Raw genomic sequence first — 17,750 nt, 5'->3', positions numbered from 1 at the left:
TGATGCGCACAAGAAACAATTGGCGGTGTTGAGGGTGTGGTTGAGAAAGATGGTGGTGTCCTGAATGAGCTGTAATGAAGAGTAGGAGAAATGGGAAGAGGGGTGGGGATAAGAAGATGAAGAGGCACTATCAAGAGTTTGGATAAAGACTTTTTCGGAATGTCTGCTATCTGATGCAACTTGAAAGATATGGGAATGAGAGGGAACATACTTTCGAGAGATATGAAGGGTACTGTGGGGGGTCGAGGACCCCCCGTAGTAAACTGAGGCTGTGACTCTGGCAGCCCATCGAGAGTCCCAGGGATCTGGGATTGATAAGAAGAATGAGCCATTGGGATATTTCATGAAACGGTTGGAGGAGTAATACTGTGGGTACTGGAAGTTACCTATGTAGTGAATGGTGCAAGACTTGTAGGGACATCTCCCGTAGGTATCTGGCCATCGCCTGCAATAGGCTTGTTTTTGGTCATCGAGGAAGGCATAGGTAGGGAGAATAAGGGTAGCTGCTAGTGAACACTTCGGTGGAGGGAGGAAAGTGGAAGTATAAAGGCTCAGAGCAGCTTTTCAGAGGGCAGTCTGGTGTGGCAATGAGGGCAGTAACTTTTGTTTGATGCTGTGTGTAAGTCTCTCTGACTTTGAATCGCCATACAAAGGAGGCTGGGGTGGTGGGGAAGACAATAGGAATGAGGAAAAAAAGGCGAGAGAGCAGTAAAGGAGGAAAAAGTCATGATTGGGGTATGGATGGCAAAGGGGGTGAACGGGATTTTGGAGGAAAGAGGACAGTAAGGTCAGGAGTCTGGAGGGAGGGAGAGTCTGTAAACTTTTGTAGGTTAAGAGATCTTTTAGGTGATGTGGGGACAGAATGGTAAGGGGCGTCCTGAATGTCAGTTTATGAGCTTCTTCCTGCAAGAGCTGTCTAGCGGCTAATGCTCGTAGGCAGGGGGCTCATCCCCGAACTGTGGGGTCTAATTGCTTGGAGAGATAAGCTACTGGGGGGCAAAGGATGGGCCATAATATTGGCCTAGGACTCTTAGAGCTTGACTGGACCTCTCATGAATGTATAATGAGAAGGGCTTCGACAAATCAGGAAGATGGAGAGCTGGGGCTTCCACAAGGGCTTGACAGAGCTTAATGAAGGAGTGTTGGGGTGAGGAGGATAAAGGTTTTTTAGGGGGGGCTCTTGCTGAGGTCGTATAGGGGTTTTGCCAACAGGGAGCAGGGAGAAGTTAGGGATTTACAGTCTAAAATATCTAGCCAGGCTTAGAAAGGAAAGGATTTCTGTCTTGGTTTTGGGAATGGGCAGGTCAGAGAGGAGCCATTTTCTGTCTAAGGTAATGGACTTTCTTTGTTGAGATAGAAGGAATCTGAGGTAAGTGACAGGAGGGGAAGAGATTTGAGCTTTGACGGGGGATACTTGGTAACTTCTGGATGCTAGAAGGTTAAGTAGGGAGGCAGTGTCAAGTTGAGACTGTTCTCACGAGAGACTGCAGAGTAGAAGATTGTCCATGTATTATAATAAGGTGGACTTGGAGTGATCATGATGAAACTGTTTGAGGTCTTGAGCTAGGACCTGTCTAAAAATATGGGGACTATCTCGGAAGCTTTGTGGCAAAACTGTCCAGGTGAGTTGTTCAGAATGTCTTGTATATGGGTCCGTCCAGGTGAAGATGAAAAAATCTTGGGAGCAGGGGTCTAGAGGGATAGAAAAATGGGTCCTTGAGATCTAGGACTGAGAAGTGGGATGCTGAGGCTGTATGGATTTGGAACTAAGGGATGGATAGGGACAATGGCTATGTTGATGAGGCGAAGGTCTTGGACAAGGCAGCAAGATCCATTGGTTTTTTTAACAGCTAATATGGGGGTATGTCTTTGAGATCTAGGACTGAGAAGTGGGATGCTGAGGCTGTATGGATTTGGAACTAAGGGATGGATAGGGACAATGGCTATGTTGATGAGGCGAAGGTCTTGGACAAGGCGGAAAGATCCGTTGGTTTTTTTAACAGCTAATATGGGGGTATTAAATGGGGAGTGAGTGGGTCTGCTTGAATGATGGGTTGGAGGCCTATGAGGGCTGAAGTGGTTAGGGGATATTGGGCCTGACAGATATACTGAGAGGGGTCACATAATTTGATAGAGGCAGGGGGACATAGGGCCACAGAGGGGCTTGTAATGTCCCAAACTTTGGGATTTACAGGGTGTATGAGGGCAGAACTGGAGCTTTCATTGGGTAGAGGGGGGTCGTCGGCTATGAGGGCCATCAGAAAGGGAGTACTGGGGGCTGTGGGAGTGGATATAGTTATGGAAACGTGGAGGAGGGAAAGGATGTCTCATCCTAGTAAAGGGATGGGACACTGGGGCATAACCAGGAAGGAGTGGGAGAAAGGTATGGGATTGTCTTGGATTGTGCATAAAAGGGTGGGTGGGGGGTTTAATGGGAAAATCTGTTTACCTCCTACTCTGACTATAGGAGTAATGGCTGGCGTGGTAGGGCCCCGGTATTCTCACAAGACTGAGAAGGTGGCTCCTGTATCTAGGAGGAAGGAGATGGGGTGACCGTCTACTGTTAAAGTAACCCTGGGCTCCTGTTTGGTGATGGAAATGGTTGGGCGAGAAGCCCCCGGGCCCCATCAATCTTCTTCTGCCAGCCCCACTACGGCGGGCTTAGGATGGGGGTTGTTCGTCCAGCCTCCCCTTCGGGTGGTTGGGCAATCAGACCCCCAGTGGCCCTTTTTGTGGCATCTGGGGCATGGGGTGGTAGGAGATCTGGGGGCGGGGCACGCCCTTGACCAATGTCCCTCTTTTCTGCACTTGAAACAAGCTCTTGGGGGGGGCTTGTTTGTAGAGGGGCGCCCAGGTTGTGGTTTTATCAGCTGGGCCAACATCTGGAAATTGGCCTGATCAACCTTTTGTTTACGGCATTCTTTCTCCTCCTCCCGCTTATGGAAGACTTTAAAGGCCACTGTTAGGATCTCAGTCTGTGGGGTAGCGGGGCCCTGTTCTAACTTTTTGAGTTTAGCTTTAATGTCGGGGTAGCATTGAGCTAGGAAGTATGTCATAAGGACATGTCTTCCTTCAGGTGTTTCTGGGTCCAGGCTGGTATACTGTAATAGGGCTTGAGTGAGTCTGTCTATGAACTCGGAGGGGATTTCATCTCTCTTTTGAATTATGTCTTGGAGCTTTTGAAAATTGACTACTTTACAAGCTGCCCTTTTTCAGACCTGCTATTAAGCAGGAGGCAAAAATATCTCGAGAGCGGAGACTCATGGCGGTGTTATAATTTCAGTGTGGGTCTTGTTCGGGGACAGCAGTGGCGCCAGGGGGATAGGTGGGGTCAGTCCTGTGGGTTTCAGTAGCCTGCATTTGGGCGAAGTCTTAAACTCGTCTACGCTCTTCAGGGAGGAGAGTATTGGCTAGGAGCATGAAAATGTCATGATGTGTGAGGCTGTAAGACTGGAGGGTCTTTTGAAACTCCCTGTATGTCATGGGATCAGTGGAAAAGGAACTTAGGCGTTTCTCTAGTTAGGCTAAATCTCCTAAGGAGAAAGGGACGTGAACGCGCACGATGCCTTTGAATCCTGCTACCTCCCGGAGGGGGGGCGATAATTTTGGGAGGCTCTCGGGACTGAGTCTGAGGGGGACTGAAGGGTTCTGGCTCAGTCTGTGGGGGAGTGACGCGGTCTAGCCGTGCCTAGTCGAGCAGGTCCTGAAGTGCAGAAGGGGGGCAAAGAAAATAAAGAAAGATAGAATCGGACCCACATGTCGCCAGCTAGCAGCCCAGCTGCTTGCCTCTGCTGCTTTAGTTGGGCTTGAACTCATGACTCTGAATTAAGAGTCCCATGCTCTACTAACTGAGCTGCAGCAGGGCTCCAGTTAATTGCTTATGGAATGCGTTGTTTTCTATTCCTGCCACATCGGCAAGTGGGGGAAGGGCATAGCTAGAAGCAGGGGCGGTGTTTCTACACATCTTCAAGGTCTCCCTATTTTCAGAGTGAGGAGTCTTGGCAAGATATGTTTTTGTGGACAGATAACTTCTAAGGACTGCACCAGTTGTTCTCTAGCTTGTGCTTTCCCATGCTGCGTTCAGACATGGGGGGAGGTGCTTTCCCATTCTCTCTACAAACATGTGAGAAGACAAAGGTGGTCCCTAACAGGGGAGAAACAGGTGATGAGGGCAACGACGGAGGAGGCTCTTGGGACCTAGTTAAAGGGGGGCTGAAAGGCTCAGGCTTAATCTGCAGGGAATGAAGGTGGAGGAGGTGAGATGGGGGAGGAGATGGTTGGGGAGGAAGGGAGAAGGGCTGTTGTAGGAGAAGAAGGGGAAGGGAGTGAAAAGGAGGCTTCTGCGGGGGCGGCGGCTTGCAGGCTAGGAGAACTTGGGAGGGGGCGGGGAGAGGAGGAGGCGGAAAACTTCGATATAGGGAATCTCCTTCCATTTTTTCAGGCGCTGGCAGTAGTTAAAAAGATCGCGAGTGATGTTTGGATCAAGAGTTCCCCCTGCGGGCCATTGCTTGTTATTGTCTAGGGGGGTATGTCGGCCAATCTTGGGAGCAATATTTACGGAGAAGTTTTGGTTTTATATCAGGCGTCAGGGAGAGGGTAGCCAGATGCTTAAGCAGGCATTCAAGAGGTGAACTTTCAGGGAGGGATGAGGAGGCTCCCATGGCTAAAGGACAGAGAAGGAGACAAACAGGGGAAGATGAACGGAGATCCTCGGACTGGAAGCAGACCACAAGGAGACAAAGGGCATCTCCGATGATCCTTGGTGGTCTGCGGAAACTCGTATACGAGTCGGAATTTCTTGGGAAGTGTGGGTCGTCACCCAGACTTCCCTAAGAAGGCAGAGTGCCGGAGTCACGAGGTACCTAGCGCTAGGCGTTTTCGGCGGACGGAGCAGAAGGAGGAGGTGGGGGGAAAAGGGAGCGTTCTCATCTACAAAGGAGTCACCTCGTTTATGGCTGTTGGAGGGGGGTGCCTGAGAGTCGGCCGCAGCTGTGAAGGCCTGAGGCGGGGATTTATGACTGTCGGAGGAGGGGCCTGAGCGTCCGCCGCAGCCGTAAAGGCTTGAGGCGGGGATTTATGGCTGTTTGGGGAAGGGCCTGAGGGTCCGCCGCAGCCATGAAGGCCTGAGGCGGGGAGAGTTCCCTCCTCATCCCCGAGCGTCAGGGCCTTGCCGGACGATGACGGTCAATGGCACTGTGATAGCTCGGGGAAGAGTGGCCCACCCCGGGGAAATTTTGCTTAAAAACTTTCAGCACTGATGGAAGGGATGGTGAATGCGTTTGACTGTCGGAGGAGGGGCCTGAGCGTCAGCCGCAGCCGTAAAGGCTTGCGGGGATTTATGGCTTTTGGAGGAGGGGCCTGAGGGTCCGCCGCAGCCGTGAAGGCCTGAGGCAGGGAGCGTTCCCTCCTCATCCCCGAGTGTCAGGGCCTTGCCGGACGATCACGGTCAATGGCACTGCGATAGCTCGTGGAAGAGTGGCCCACTCCGGGGGGAAAACTTACCTAAAGGCCAGAGAGGAGTGGTGAGTGTGATGAACCAGCGCCGGAAAAAGAGGACGAGGGCAAGCTGCTGCTGGTGTCGGGGGAAGACGGGGCCCAGTTGGGGTGTCCCGTTTCCCGGGTTTCGTCACCAATGAAAGGAAAGGAGCGACACATAGCAGCAATTCACCGGAGAGTTCCGCTTTATTAGGGAAAGGTGCTGGGTTATATAGGAGGGGGCATGAATTGATTGAGGTGTCACTTCTACGGGGCTGGTGGCTGTTGGCTAGGTGCTGGGATTGGGAGGGGGGCGAGAGGTGATTGGGCTTCAGGTGGCGCCGGCGGGAACTGAGGACCCCGAAGAGAAGCTGAAAGTTTGCCATGTTACTGGTGGGGACCCTTCAAGACTGCATTGCAGAAATGCATACTAATGACAGATTTTCCTATTGTGGTGCTGTTAGTACATCTAAGCATCTAGAACATAGAGACTGTTGTAGAGTCATATTTTAACTTTTAGCTCTCGCAGTGTAGGAGATGGTAAGAATTTTGGGGAGACAGGAAAAAGATGAGACCTGAATACAAAATGTGGATGCAGAACTCCAGATATTTTTGTAGCTTGGGAACTGTAAGAATATTCTGTGATTCTAAGAAGTGCACTTGTGATAGCTGATGAAAACTTGTAAATAAGCTTATCAAAGAATTAATGTATCATTGTTATGCTGCTTTGCTGACTATGATAAAAAAGGAAATAAAATTCTCTGAATGTCTTAGTCAAATTATTTTATAATGACAGAATTTTTACTGTCAGTTCTTTGCAAATATCCCAGTTTTAAGACTGAAAAGTCCCATGTTCCTGGCAAACCCAGAGGGTTAACGCCTTTATCACGTTGTCAACACAGGCTCTAAAGGATATTCCACATCACTAGCTGAATCCCCTGATGTGGGTCAGGCTTAAATACTTTGATACATGATACTATCTGTACCAGCTTCAATTGTGGGGATTCAGCTAGTGATGTGGAATATCTTTAAGAGTCTGTGTTGATGACGTGATAAAGGCGTTAACCCTCTGGGTTTGCCAGGAATATGGGACTTCTCAGTTTTAAAACTGGGATAGACCCAGGCAAGCTGGGATAATTTGATCTCTCTAAATTTAGTGTCCACAAAGGCTAATCCAGAGAAAAAGATAATTGGGATTTTGCTTAGTTTGTTTATTGAAAGAAGTTGTTTTATTTAAAAAGGACTCTTGTTTACTAGTGTTAGTATATGAAAAGACATAGGTTTCTTTGCAGGATTTAAATGTACTGGTAAAAATTCAGGATTTAAAATACTTGTAAAAATTCACATACAAATGATACGTGAGCTATAAGCTGTTTTATTTTGATTGATGTTTGAATGATACCCATTTGCTAGGATTCTCAGGTGGCTTTATGTAATTATTAAATCTTCTTTGGCAATCTGAGATTAATCATTCCAGTTAAAGAAACTAAAACCAAGGAATTTAAGTGACATCTGAAGGTCACAGAACTGATAGATAACAAGGGTAGATTTAGGACCTAGGACTCCTGGTTCTCAATCTTAGTTTTTCATCATAGAAATGTAAAACTGGTTCTTAATTAATTTTGTAAGATCCCTAAGGGAAGGTCATTCCTGATGGCCTTTTAGACATATGAACTATGGTTAAATGTTATGCTTTAGAGGGTCTACTTTGAAAATTCTGATAAAATATATGAAAACCATTTAGGAAAATGTGAGCATACTAACTTTTGAAAATAATTTCTGTGGCATTATAGATCAAGTGATGAACTCTTATGTAAAGAAGGTATATTTAATTGTCTAGAATTATGCTGTTTATCTAAACTGTGTTTTCATAAGCAGGTATATTAGAATAGTAGATAGAGAAGGTAAAATAGCTGGATTTAATACAGGGTTTTTTTTAATGCCTTATTCTTGAACTGTATTTGTAAAGCCTTTTTTGTTTTGTTAAGCTTGCTGCTTCACATTATGTTCTGATAGTCTCAGACAGTACACTTTAGTGTTATGCACCAAAGCAAGCATTATCTTATGCATAACTTTTTAATTAAACCATATCTTATCCTTCAGGTAAAAAGAACGTATTCTCACGGTACTTACAGAGCTGGCCCAATGCGACAAATCAGCTTGGTGGGAGCAGTTGATGAAGAAGTGGGAGATTACTTCCCTGAGTTCCTTGACATGCTGGAAGAGTCACCATTTTTAAAAGTAAGAGAAAACAATTATCAAATAAGCTAAATTGTTGGTGTTACTTTCATGCTACAGGTGGTAGAAATCATGGCTGTTTCAGAATTATAAAAATTTTGATTTCATTTGAATTGGAAGAAAAGGAAGAGCTGGGAAACTAATAGTAATTCTTGTGTAGCGTGTGTGCATGACTTCTCGTGTACTAATTATAAAGGCAAAGCTAAGTGGTGGACCAGAAAATAACATTTGCCTGTTGCTGCCACTTTAGGAAATTAGGTTCCATGTGTTTGTTAGCTTTTTATAAACTGAGTACCAGTGGATTTAAGAAGTAGAGGAAGGGTGCCCACTAAATTGAAGTGTTTAGGACAAGGGAATAGCAGTTGGGCCTTGTGGAAAACAGGCCTGGGAAATTATACATATCTATTTCAACCTGACTGTACTTCACTGTGTGGGGCAAGCCCTTTGAACTTCCTGAGCTTCAGTTTCCTCATCCATAATATAAGGCATTTAGACTATGTAGCTTTAAGGTCCCTTTAAATTTCTTTAGATGATTTCTAGCTGGGTTCCTGTTTCTTTTAAACAGTCTCTGCATTCTAGAAAGTTATTTCTTCTTGTGGGCTCCTGAGCTTATCTCATTGAGAGCGAAATGTAGTTAGGTTAATTATAATCAGTAATTCAAAGGTCAGAATATGACAAGATCAGTTTATTTCTAATATGCACCACATGATCTGTTGAACATCTCTCCTTTTTTCACTTGCTTGGTTTTCTGATCTATATCTTTTTCTTTTGCACCCCATTCCATTCCCCTTTCATTTCCTTTTAAACATTTTGTTCCTTTCTATTTCTTCCAACTAGTGATGTCATGGAATAATTTAGTTGCATTTATTTTGGGTAGTATTTTTAAAGACCAATATTTAAATATTTATGTTTTAGATTTTCATTTTAAAAGCAAATGAGCTAAATGCATTCTTTCTGAAGAAATTTGACAATTCCTTTTTGAGAAGGGGGTATGAAATGATTGTTTTTTAATATTATTCTCACCATTCCGTTGACAATGGCCCTTAGTCATTTCTCTTCTTCTCTCTTTTCTATTCAAAGATTTTAATCTCTGCTTTCAGACCAGCAATCTCTTTAAGAAACTACTAAACAGAAATAAGTTTTGATTTGGTGTAGTTTTTCTTTTTGTTATTCTGAGCTTTTGATTATAACTAATCAAAAGGGGTATCCTTTTTTTTTTGATGTATTTTTTTAAACTCAGTTGTTTATTTTTATAGGTCCTCATGGGGAACACTTCTTTATTTTGCCAACTCTTAACATAAAATGACCCATGTATTTGGTATATGGAAAAATAACAAATGATTTATACAGTATCTTTAACAGGGTTGGAGGAGGGAACCATCTGAGAAAAATTATTCTCTTGATGTGTTTGAAATATAATTTTTTGAAGGAGAATGTAGGTATATATTTTAGATGTGTAAGTATAAAGGTACATATGAAAGTTTGTCAAGAGGGCAATATTTGTGAGTTTATATTTGAAGATACGTTTTGAAAATAATTCATTTCTGTGTGATTATTTCCCTCTAGTGTACACTGCCATGGGGGACACTATCTAGTCTAAAATTGGAAAGTCGAAAAGATAGTGATGATGGTCCCATCATGTGGGTACGCCCAGGAGAACAAATGATCCCTGTGGCTGATATGCCAAAGTCACCTTTCAAAAGGAAAAGGTATGTTGGATATAAATTTTTATTGCTGTGGTTGGGTGTTTATTTGTTAGAGTGTGTGTTAGTTGAAAGCTGGAGGAAGAAGGAGGGGAAAGTTTCGAGCATAACTGGAATGAATTAAAAAATGCCACATGTACTGAAATAGTTTTTTCAAATAAATATCAAATATGAATAAGACATCAATGTAGGTAAGTGACAATAAATTAGGAATGGAAAAAATGTCATTCATAACAGACATTATAAGCTATTTTGGAATAAGTTTAAAAAGAGATATTCAGAACCAGTCTTGAGGAAACTAAAACATCTCATAGAGGATGTAAAATTAGATCTAAACAAATGGAAAACCTTGTTATGTCTGGATTGGATAACATGATAGTCCTTTGAAATTTTTAGCATTCCAGTTTAACTCACACTTCCAGCACTGGATAAAATGATTGTAAAGCTCATAAGGAAGAATAAATAAAGTCAGCAAAGAGCCAAGAAAAGCTGTGGAAGAGAAGAGAAGTGAGGGTACTTTGTTTTAATAGATACTGAAAATTATTATAAAGCTCTAAATGGTCATTGGAAAAGTATAGAGTACACAGATAGATAAGTATATTGAGAAAATATATGAGATAGGTGAGAAAAAAGGGAGATTTATTTAATGAATAATGCTCACATAATTGGTAATTCATCTCTAAGAAAACAAAGCCATAACTCCTATTTCATACAAGAAGTTAGAAACTTAAACATAATTCATAAAAAAATTAGAAAACCTTCTAAGTCTAGGAGAGCCCTGCCTAAACATGATAAAAAAAATAACGGCAATAGTGTTTGTGAAAGAAAAGATGTAAGAAATACACAAAGAGCGTTCCCAAATTGACAAGAAAAATATGAAACAATCCAACGAAAAAAAAATAGTCCTCAGGCAATCAAGTGCATATTAAAAGAATTTAAAAGTATTGTTTTTACTCATTGCATTGGCAAAAATTAATGGAGTAGTAATATTACAGGGTGGTAGGCATTTGAGGAAACAGGCTTATTTATATATTGTTGGTAGAAGGATGAACTGCTATAATCATTTTGTGGAAGTAATCTAGCAATAGTCCACCAAGTTTTAACATAATATATAGTTTTTGATCCAACACCCCTACTTTTGGGAATCTATCCCAAGAAATAAAGTACTAAAGGTAAATGTATAAGAATGTTAATTGCAGCATTATTTATACTGAAAAAAAAGTTTAAAATGGTCTGAGTAAATGCCCGTTAACAGGGGAATAGTTGAATACATTTTGATACATTCCTATTAAAGTAATAAATAGTTAAAATAAATGAATTATTTATATAATCTTTATCTGGTAGGAAGGATATCCATGATTTAACAAGAGCAGAATGTAGAGTAACATGTCCAGTATGATTCTGTTTTTATGAAAAGAAATAAAAGATGTGTATGTAGATATATATATGTGAGCACCGAGAAAAGTGTGGAAAAACATATACTAGGTTCACATTGGTGGGGATGGAGTAGATGATGATACTGGGGGCATATCCTTTTTTTAGATACCTAAAGATGGTTTCACTGGTTATAATTAAAAAAATAAAAATGGGAAAATGGTCATTGAGTAAATTGTAGGTTGTAAGAGGGCAGGGACAATGTTGTGCTTGTTACTAATGTGTCTGTAGCACCTAAACAGTGCCTGGTGCTTAATATTCATTGAATAAAAATTTTTAAGTTAATTTATAAGTTGGTAGTAAATGGTAAAATTCATTGGTTTCTCAGTGGGTCTTAAACTTGAATTCATAAATCATTTTGAGAATCTGAAAGCCTCTCCCCTGAATGATGCAGATATACACATAAGTTTACATGTAATTTTCAGGAGTTGACCAGCCCCTTGAGGAACTTGCCTGTACCTCAGGGATTACAATCCATGATACAAGCGATGGTTTCACATCATGTTACAGTCTGACCAACCTAAAAGAATGCACCAAGCCCTGTGCTAAATGCTTTATATAAAGTCTTAATTCATTAGAATGTGGTGTTACAGAGACCAAACTTGTGTGTATGAAAGCCTGCTAGCTTTCCATAGTAAGAAATATCATCTAGCTTTCTAACACTTATAGAACGTTAATGACAAAGACCAAAAAAGTGTACATTAAAGCATGATGTCTATGTATGTTTAAATGTGTAATAAGACTATAATGCAGGAGTGCACAAAGAACAGAAAGCAGAGGGACTGAGGGTGGGAAATTAGAGAATTAATGAGGAAGAGTGACCCTAGGAGAAAAATTATGGGGGTAATCTGGATTTCTCTCTGGAAACAACAGAAAAACTATAAAGGAATATAAATAAGATGATGAGTCCAAGACAAATTTTTCGTGCCCTTTTCCCCTTCTCCAGCAAAATTGGAGAGGTTTCTGCAATGAGTGAGGCTAAGTAGTCAGCAGCTTCTCTATACTTATGGATTCTAGAAGGTGAGCAGTGGAGGAGAGGCCCATGGGAGATGGCTCTTCTCCAAGAAGGAGCTACAGTTTTCCTTTTTGAGTTCCAATTAATTGCGTGTTTTGTGGAAGCACTTAATGGCCTGGTGTTTTCTTGCTGTTTATTTTTTAGACTTTCTTCTGCTAGAACATAAACTTCCATGAGAGCAGGGGATTTGTCTTACTCACTACTGTCTTATTCATTAGCTCCAGTGCCTAGATCGCACCTGGCATAAGTAGGTGTTCTATAAATATTAAATTAGTGCATTTTTAAAAGTTACCTGTTTGATCCAGATATGTGCCTTGTGTTAGTCATGTGGCCTGAGTGGGGACTTGGTTCCACATGTTAGACTCAAACCTCAGGTGAAGATTCTGGTTACAGAGAAACCTGTAAACCACACCAACTGTAATTTAGTTACTTATCCAGTTATATATTCCTTACAACTGCCACTTTTATGAAAGGTGTGTTAGAAAAGGCAGGGAATTATATATATATATATATATATGTTTTTGTTTGTACTGGTTCATTTTAAAAATAGAACATTATTTGGGGGCAGGTTATTTAAAATTTCCTTTAGTTTGAGTTATGTGATGGCAATTAAGCCTCTGTACATCAGTATAAATCTTTGAAAGCAGTTTAAGCCCCTCACCCCTCTCTCTATATGTAATTTTGTAAAACAGAACTACCAATGAAATAAAAAACCTGCAATACCTACCTCGAACTAGCGAGCCCCGTGAGATGCTCTTTGAAGACAGGACAAGAGCCCATGCAGATCATATTGGACAAGGTTTTGAACGACAGACGACAGCTGCTGTTGGAGTGTTGAAGGCTGTGCACTGCGGAGAGTGGTACATATTAACTACTGCTAGTTTAATGGAATGGTTTCTTGCTATTTCAGTGAAGTTTTCTTGCTTTCTAAGTTTTTCTTTGCAAGTTTCTCAGTAATTCTTATTGCGAGGGAACAATAATTTTTCCCTGTATTTGGATATCCTAACCATATAATTTCACTAAAGAAGATTTTCGATTGCTGGAATCTAGTTTTAGTCTTTTGAATATGACTGACTGAAATAATTTAATTTTCATTGTGAATAAAAGTGAAAGCAATTGTCTTATATTAGGTTAAAAAAAACTAAGGTTCATTGGGTGCTTACTGTGCCCATTTACAAATGGTCATTTAATTTTTCAACTACTTTTAGGTCTGTGTTTATCACAGAAGGGAACTGAGACTCAGGGCTGTCAGATAACTGTCAAAGTCATTTAGTTAATAAATGGTACAGCTGAGTCTGATATCAGAATTGTCTGATTCTGGATTTTTTTTTTTGGGTGTGTGGATCAGTTTCTTTTTTTTTTTTTTTTTCTTGAGAGGGCATCTCTCATATTTATTGATCAAATGGTTGTTAACAACGATAAAATTCTGTATAGGTGAGTCAATGCTCAACGCACAATCATTAATCCACCCCAAGCCTAATTCTTGTCAGTCTCCAATCTTCTGAAGCATAACGAACAAGTTCTTACATGGTGAACAAATTCTTACATAGTGAATAAGTTCTTACATGGTGAACAGTACAAGGGCAGTCATCACAGAAACTTTCGGTTTTGATCACGCATTATGAACTACAAACAATCAGGTCAAATATGAATATTCATTTGATTTTTATACTTGATTTATATGTGGATCCCACATTTCTCCCTTTATTATTATTATTATTTTTATTTTTAATAAAATGCTGAAGTCGTAGGTAGATGCAAGATAAAGGTAGAAAACATAGTGTTGTAAGAGAGCAAATGTAGATGATCAGGTGTGTGCCTGTAGACTATGTGTTAATCCAAGCTAGACAAGAGCAATAAAACATCCATGGATGCAGAAGATTTCTCTCAAAATGGGGGGTTAGGTTCTAATAAGCCTCAACTCTGTTGATCCCCAATTTCTCACCTGATGGGCCCCCTGCGACTGTGCCTGTCTTAGGTTGTTCCTCCCTTAAGGAATCTTACCCGTCTCTGGCTAACCAGTCATCTTCCGGGGCCATACAGGGAGATGTAAAGTTGGTAAGTGAGAGAGAAGCCATATTGTTTGAAAAGGTTAGCTTTTTACTTCTTTGCAGATTTATGCCCTGTGGCTTCTATGCCCAGCATTTGTCTTGAGGTATCTTTACCACTTGGAGGAATTATGATACTCGGTAGATTCTATATGAGGCACGACTTCTATTTAAGGGTCGTAATTAGGAAGGAAGAAGAAAAGCTATAGAGGTAGCATATGGAAGAAAACATGGGAGGATTGATTATATCTTTGACTTATCTTCTTGTAGAGTAACTTAAGCATGTATAGGTTTTAAACTACTAACTAAATTGCGCACACACATTAACATAATAGGAATACAGTTACATAACCAAAGCAGATCTATAATTACCAGCCATATCCAGTGAAGCCAAGAAAACCAGTTAGGCACCCTAGGCATTTGTGAAAATTTGTCTATGATATGATGGATATTGTCCAACTGTACCTGAACAGTCTGAGAGAAATCAGACAAATTAAAACAACCATTCCTGGGAACTGTTCACGTCCCATATGTTCTTTTAACCGTAGATAGTCTGTAGTCGTAAGATTTTGGAGCGCTACGACTTGCACTTCTCCTAATTCTTGGTTGAGTTCCAACAGTATAGATCCAGTCAAATTTGTTGTTTTACTGTATACACAGGCCAGCTTAGATATCTCCTTCTTCATTCCAATGGCAAGTCCAGGAACCGGTGGGATAGATGCAGCTACAACTGCGGCATCGCCTGGATCTTTGTTGAGGTTTTTTGATGATCATCTTCTGGTATGAGTCTTCCAGAGAGTGCTGATGTTGGAAGTTCTTCATGTCATCTTAGTTCATTTTCTGGGTAGCCAAATTAGGCTTTGATCCTCTGTATAAACACAAACAGACCCTTTGCCCACACTTTGATATGCCCTTTATACCATTGTGTAGACCTCATTGGAGGTCACCACACAGGAAATGCTTTTTTTTTTTTTTTTAAAGAGAAAAGAATATTATCAGAAAAGTGTACATCCATAGCCAATCATCTGACACCCTTTAAGTGACGAAAATTAAGGATATTTAAAGCATGCGTTAATCGTTGATTTACCATTAGTTTTATCCTATCAAGGAGTAATCCCCCTTTTCTTTCTTTTTTATTTAATCTTTAATCTACACTTACATGAAGAATATTATGTTTACTAGGCTCTCCCCTATACCAGGTCCCCCCTATAAACCACTTTACAGTCACTGTCCATCAGCATAGTAAAATGTTGTAGAATCACTACTTGTCTTCTCTGTGTTGTACAGCCGTCCCCTTTCTCCATCCCCCCCATGCATGCTAATATTAATACCCCTTTTCTTCTCCCCCCCACTTATCCCTCCCTACCCGCCCATCCTCCCCAGTCCCTTTCCCTTTGGTACCTGTTAGTCCATTTTTGGGTTCTGTAATTCCGCTGCTGTTTTGTTCCTTCAGTTTTTTCCTTTGTTCTTATACTCCTCAGATGAGTGAAATCATTTGGTATTTCTCTTTCTCCGCTTGGCTTATTTCACTGAGCATAATACCCTGGTCCAGCTCCATCCATGTTGCTGCAAATGGTAGGATTTGCCCTCTTCTTATGGCTGAGTAGTATTCCATTGTGTATATGTACCACATCTTTATCCATTCATCTACCGATGGACATTTAGGTTGCTTCCAATTCTTGGCTATTGTAAATAGTGCTGCGATAAACATAGGGGTGCATCTGTCTTTCTCAAACTTGATTGCTGCGTTCTTAGGGTAAATTCCTAGGAGTGGAATTCCTGGGTCAAATGGTAAGTCTGTTTTGAGCATTTTGATGAACCTCCAAACTGCTTTCCACAATGGTTGAACTAATTTACATTCCCACCAGCAGTGTAGGAGGGTTTCCCTTTCTCCACAGCCTCGCCAACATTTGTTGTTGTTTGTGTTTTGGATGGCAGCCATCCTTACTGGTGTGAGGTGATACCTCATTGTAGTTTTAATTTGCATTTCTCTGATAATTAGTGACGTGGAGCATCTTTTCATGTGTCTGTTGGCCCTCTGTATTTCTTTTTTGGAGAACTGTTCAGTTCCTCTGCCCATTTTTTAATTGGATTATTTGATTTTTGTTTGTTGAGGTGTGTGAGCTCTTTCTTTTTTTTGGACGTCAAGCCTTTATGGGATCTGTCATTTACAAATATATTCTCCCATACTGTAGGGTTCCTTTTTGTTCTATTGATGGTGTCTTTTGCTGTACAGAAGCTTTTCAGCTTAATATAGTCCCACTTGTTCATTTTTGCTGTTGTTTTCCTTGCCCGGGGAGATATGTTCAAGAAGAGGTCACTCATGTTTATGTCTAAGAGGTTTTTGCCTATGTTTTTTTCCAAGAGTTTAATGGTTTCATGACTTACATTCAGGTCTTTGATCCATTTTGAATTTGCTTTTGTATATGGGGTTAGACAATGGTCCAGTTTCATTCTCCTACATGTAGCTGTCCAGATTTGCCAGCACCATCTGTTGAAGAGACTGTCATTTTGCCATTGTATGTCCATGGCTCCTTTATCAAATATTAATTGACCATATATGTTTGGGTTAATGTCTGGAGTCTCTAATCTGTTCTACTGGTCTGTGGCTCTGTTCTTGTGCCAGTACCAAATTGTCTTGATTACTATGGCTTTGTATTAGAGCTTAAAGTTGGGGAGTGAGATCCCCCCTACTTTATTCTTCTTTTTCAGGATTGCTTTGGCTATTCGGGGTCTTTGGTGTTTCCATATGAATTTTTGAATTATTTGCTCCAGTTCATTGAAGAATGTTGCTGATAATTTGAGAGGGATTGCATCAAATCTGTATATTGCTTTGGGCAGGATGGCCATTTTGACGATATTAATTCTTCCTAGCCATGAGCCTGGGATGAGTTTCCATTTGTTAGTGTCCCCTTTAATTTCTCTTAAGAGTGACTTGTAGTTTTCAGGGTGTAGGTCTTTCACTTCCTTGGTTAGGTTTATTCCTATGTATTTTATTCTTTTTGATGCAATTGTGAATGGAATTGTGTTCCTGATTTCTCTTTCTTTTGGTTCATTGTTAGTGTATAGGAAAGCTACAGATTTCTGTGCGTTAATTTTGTATCCTGCAACTTTACTGTATTCTGATATCAGTTCTAGTAGTTTTGGAGTGGAGTCTTTAGGGTTTCTTATGTACAATATCATATCATCTGCAAATAGTGACAGTTTAACTTCTTCTTTGCCAATCTGGATTCCTTGTATTTCTTTGTTTTGTCTAATTGCTGTGGCTAGGACCTCCAGTACTATGTTAAATAACAGTGGGGAGAGTGGGCATCCCTGTCTAGTTCCTGATCTCAGAGGAAATGCTTTCAGCTTCTTGCTGTTCAGTATAATGCTGGCTGTGGGTTTATCATATATGGCCTTTATTATTATGTTGAGGTACTTGCCCTCTATTCCCATTTTGCTAAGAGTTTTTATCATGAATGGATGTTGAATTTTGTCAAATGCTTTTTCAGCATCTATGGAGATGATCATGTGGTTTTTGTCTTTCTTTTTGTTGATGTGGTGGATGATGTTGATGGATTTTCGAATGTTGTACCATCCTTGCATCCCTGGGATGAATCCCACATGGTCATGGTGAATGTTCCTTTTGATATACTGTTGAATTGTGTTTGCTAATATTTTACAGAGAATTTTTGCATCTACATTCATCAGGGATATTGGTCTGTAATTTTCTTTTTTGGTTGAGTCTTTGCCTGGTTTTGGTATTAGGGTGATGTTGGCTACATAGAATGAGTTTGGGAGTATTCCCTCCTCTTCTATTTTTTGGAACACTTTAAGGACAATGGGTATTATGTC

The 17,750-nt window shown here is 41.0% G+C and overlaps 2 protein-coding genes across 6 annotated transcripts in view; one reads left to right on the top strand and one right to left on the bottom strand.

Annotated features, from left to right (window-relative positions):
- The window catches only part of TMEM60 (transmembrane protein 60), an 83,988-nt gene that overhangs the window by 23,204 nt on the left and 43,034 nt on the right, over positions 1–17,750 (bottom strand). The window contains exons 3-5 of one of the 2 annotated variants that reach the window (XR_012132348.1): positions 12,593–12,713; positions 12,158–12,264; positions 7,609–7,692 (exon numbers count right to left, since the gene is read on the bottom strand). The gene's annotated coding sequence lies outside the window, so the exon portion shown is untranslated. The remainder of the gene's footprint in view (positions 1–7,608; positions 7,693–12,157; positions 12,265–12,592; positions 12,714–17,750) is intronic. The other variant, XR_012132347.1, reaches the window with a different exon arrangement.
- Positions 1–17,750, top strand: part of RSBN1L (round spermatid basic protein 1 like) — a 191,746-nt gene that overhangs the window by 137,329 nt on the left and 36,667 nt on the right. For all 4 annotated transcript variants that reach the window (XM_073238945.1, XM_073238944.1, XM_073238943.1 and 1 more), the window contains 3 exons: positions 7,579–7,716; positions 9,280–9,422; positions 12,558–12,725. In XM_073238945.1, coding sequence (XP_073095046.1) covers positions 7,579–7,716; positions 9,280–9,422; positions 12,558–12,725 — 449 coding nt within the window. The remainder of the gene's footprint in view (positions 1–7,578; positions 7,717–9,279; positions 9,423–12,557; positions 12,726–17,750) is intronic.

The sequence above is a fragment of the Manis javanica genome, chromosome 6 (assembly GCF_040802235.1).
Source record: "Manis javanica isolate MJ-LG chromosome 6, MJ_LKY, whole genome shotgun sequence".
Classification (NCBI taxonomy): domain Eukaryota; kingdom Metazoa; phylum Chordata; class Mammalia; order Pholidota; family Manidae; genus Manis; species Manis javanica.
This window is presented reverse-complemented; position numbering and strand designations above follow the sequence as displayed.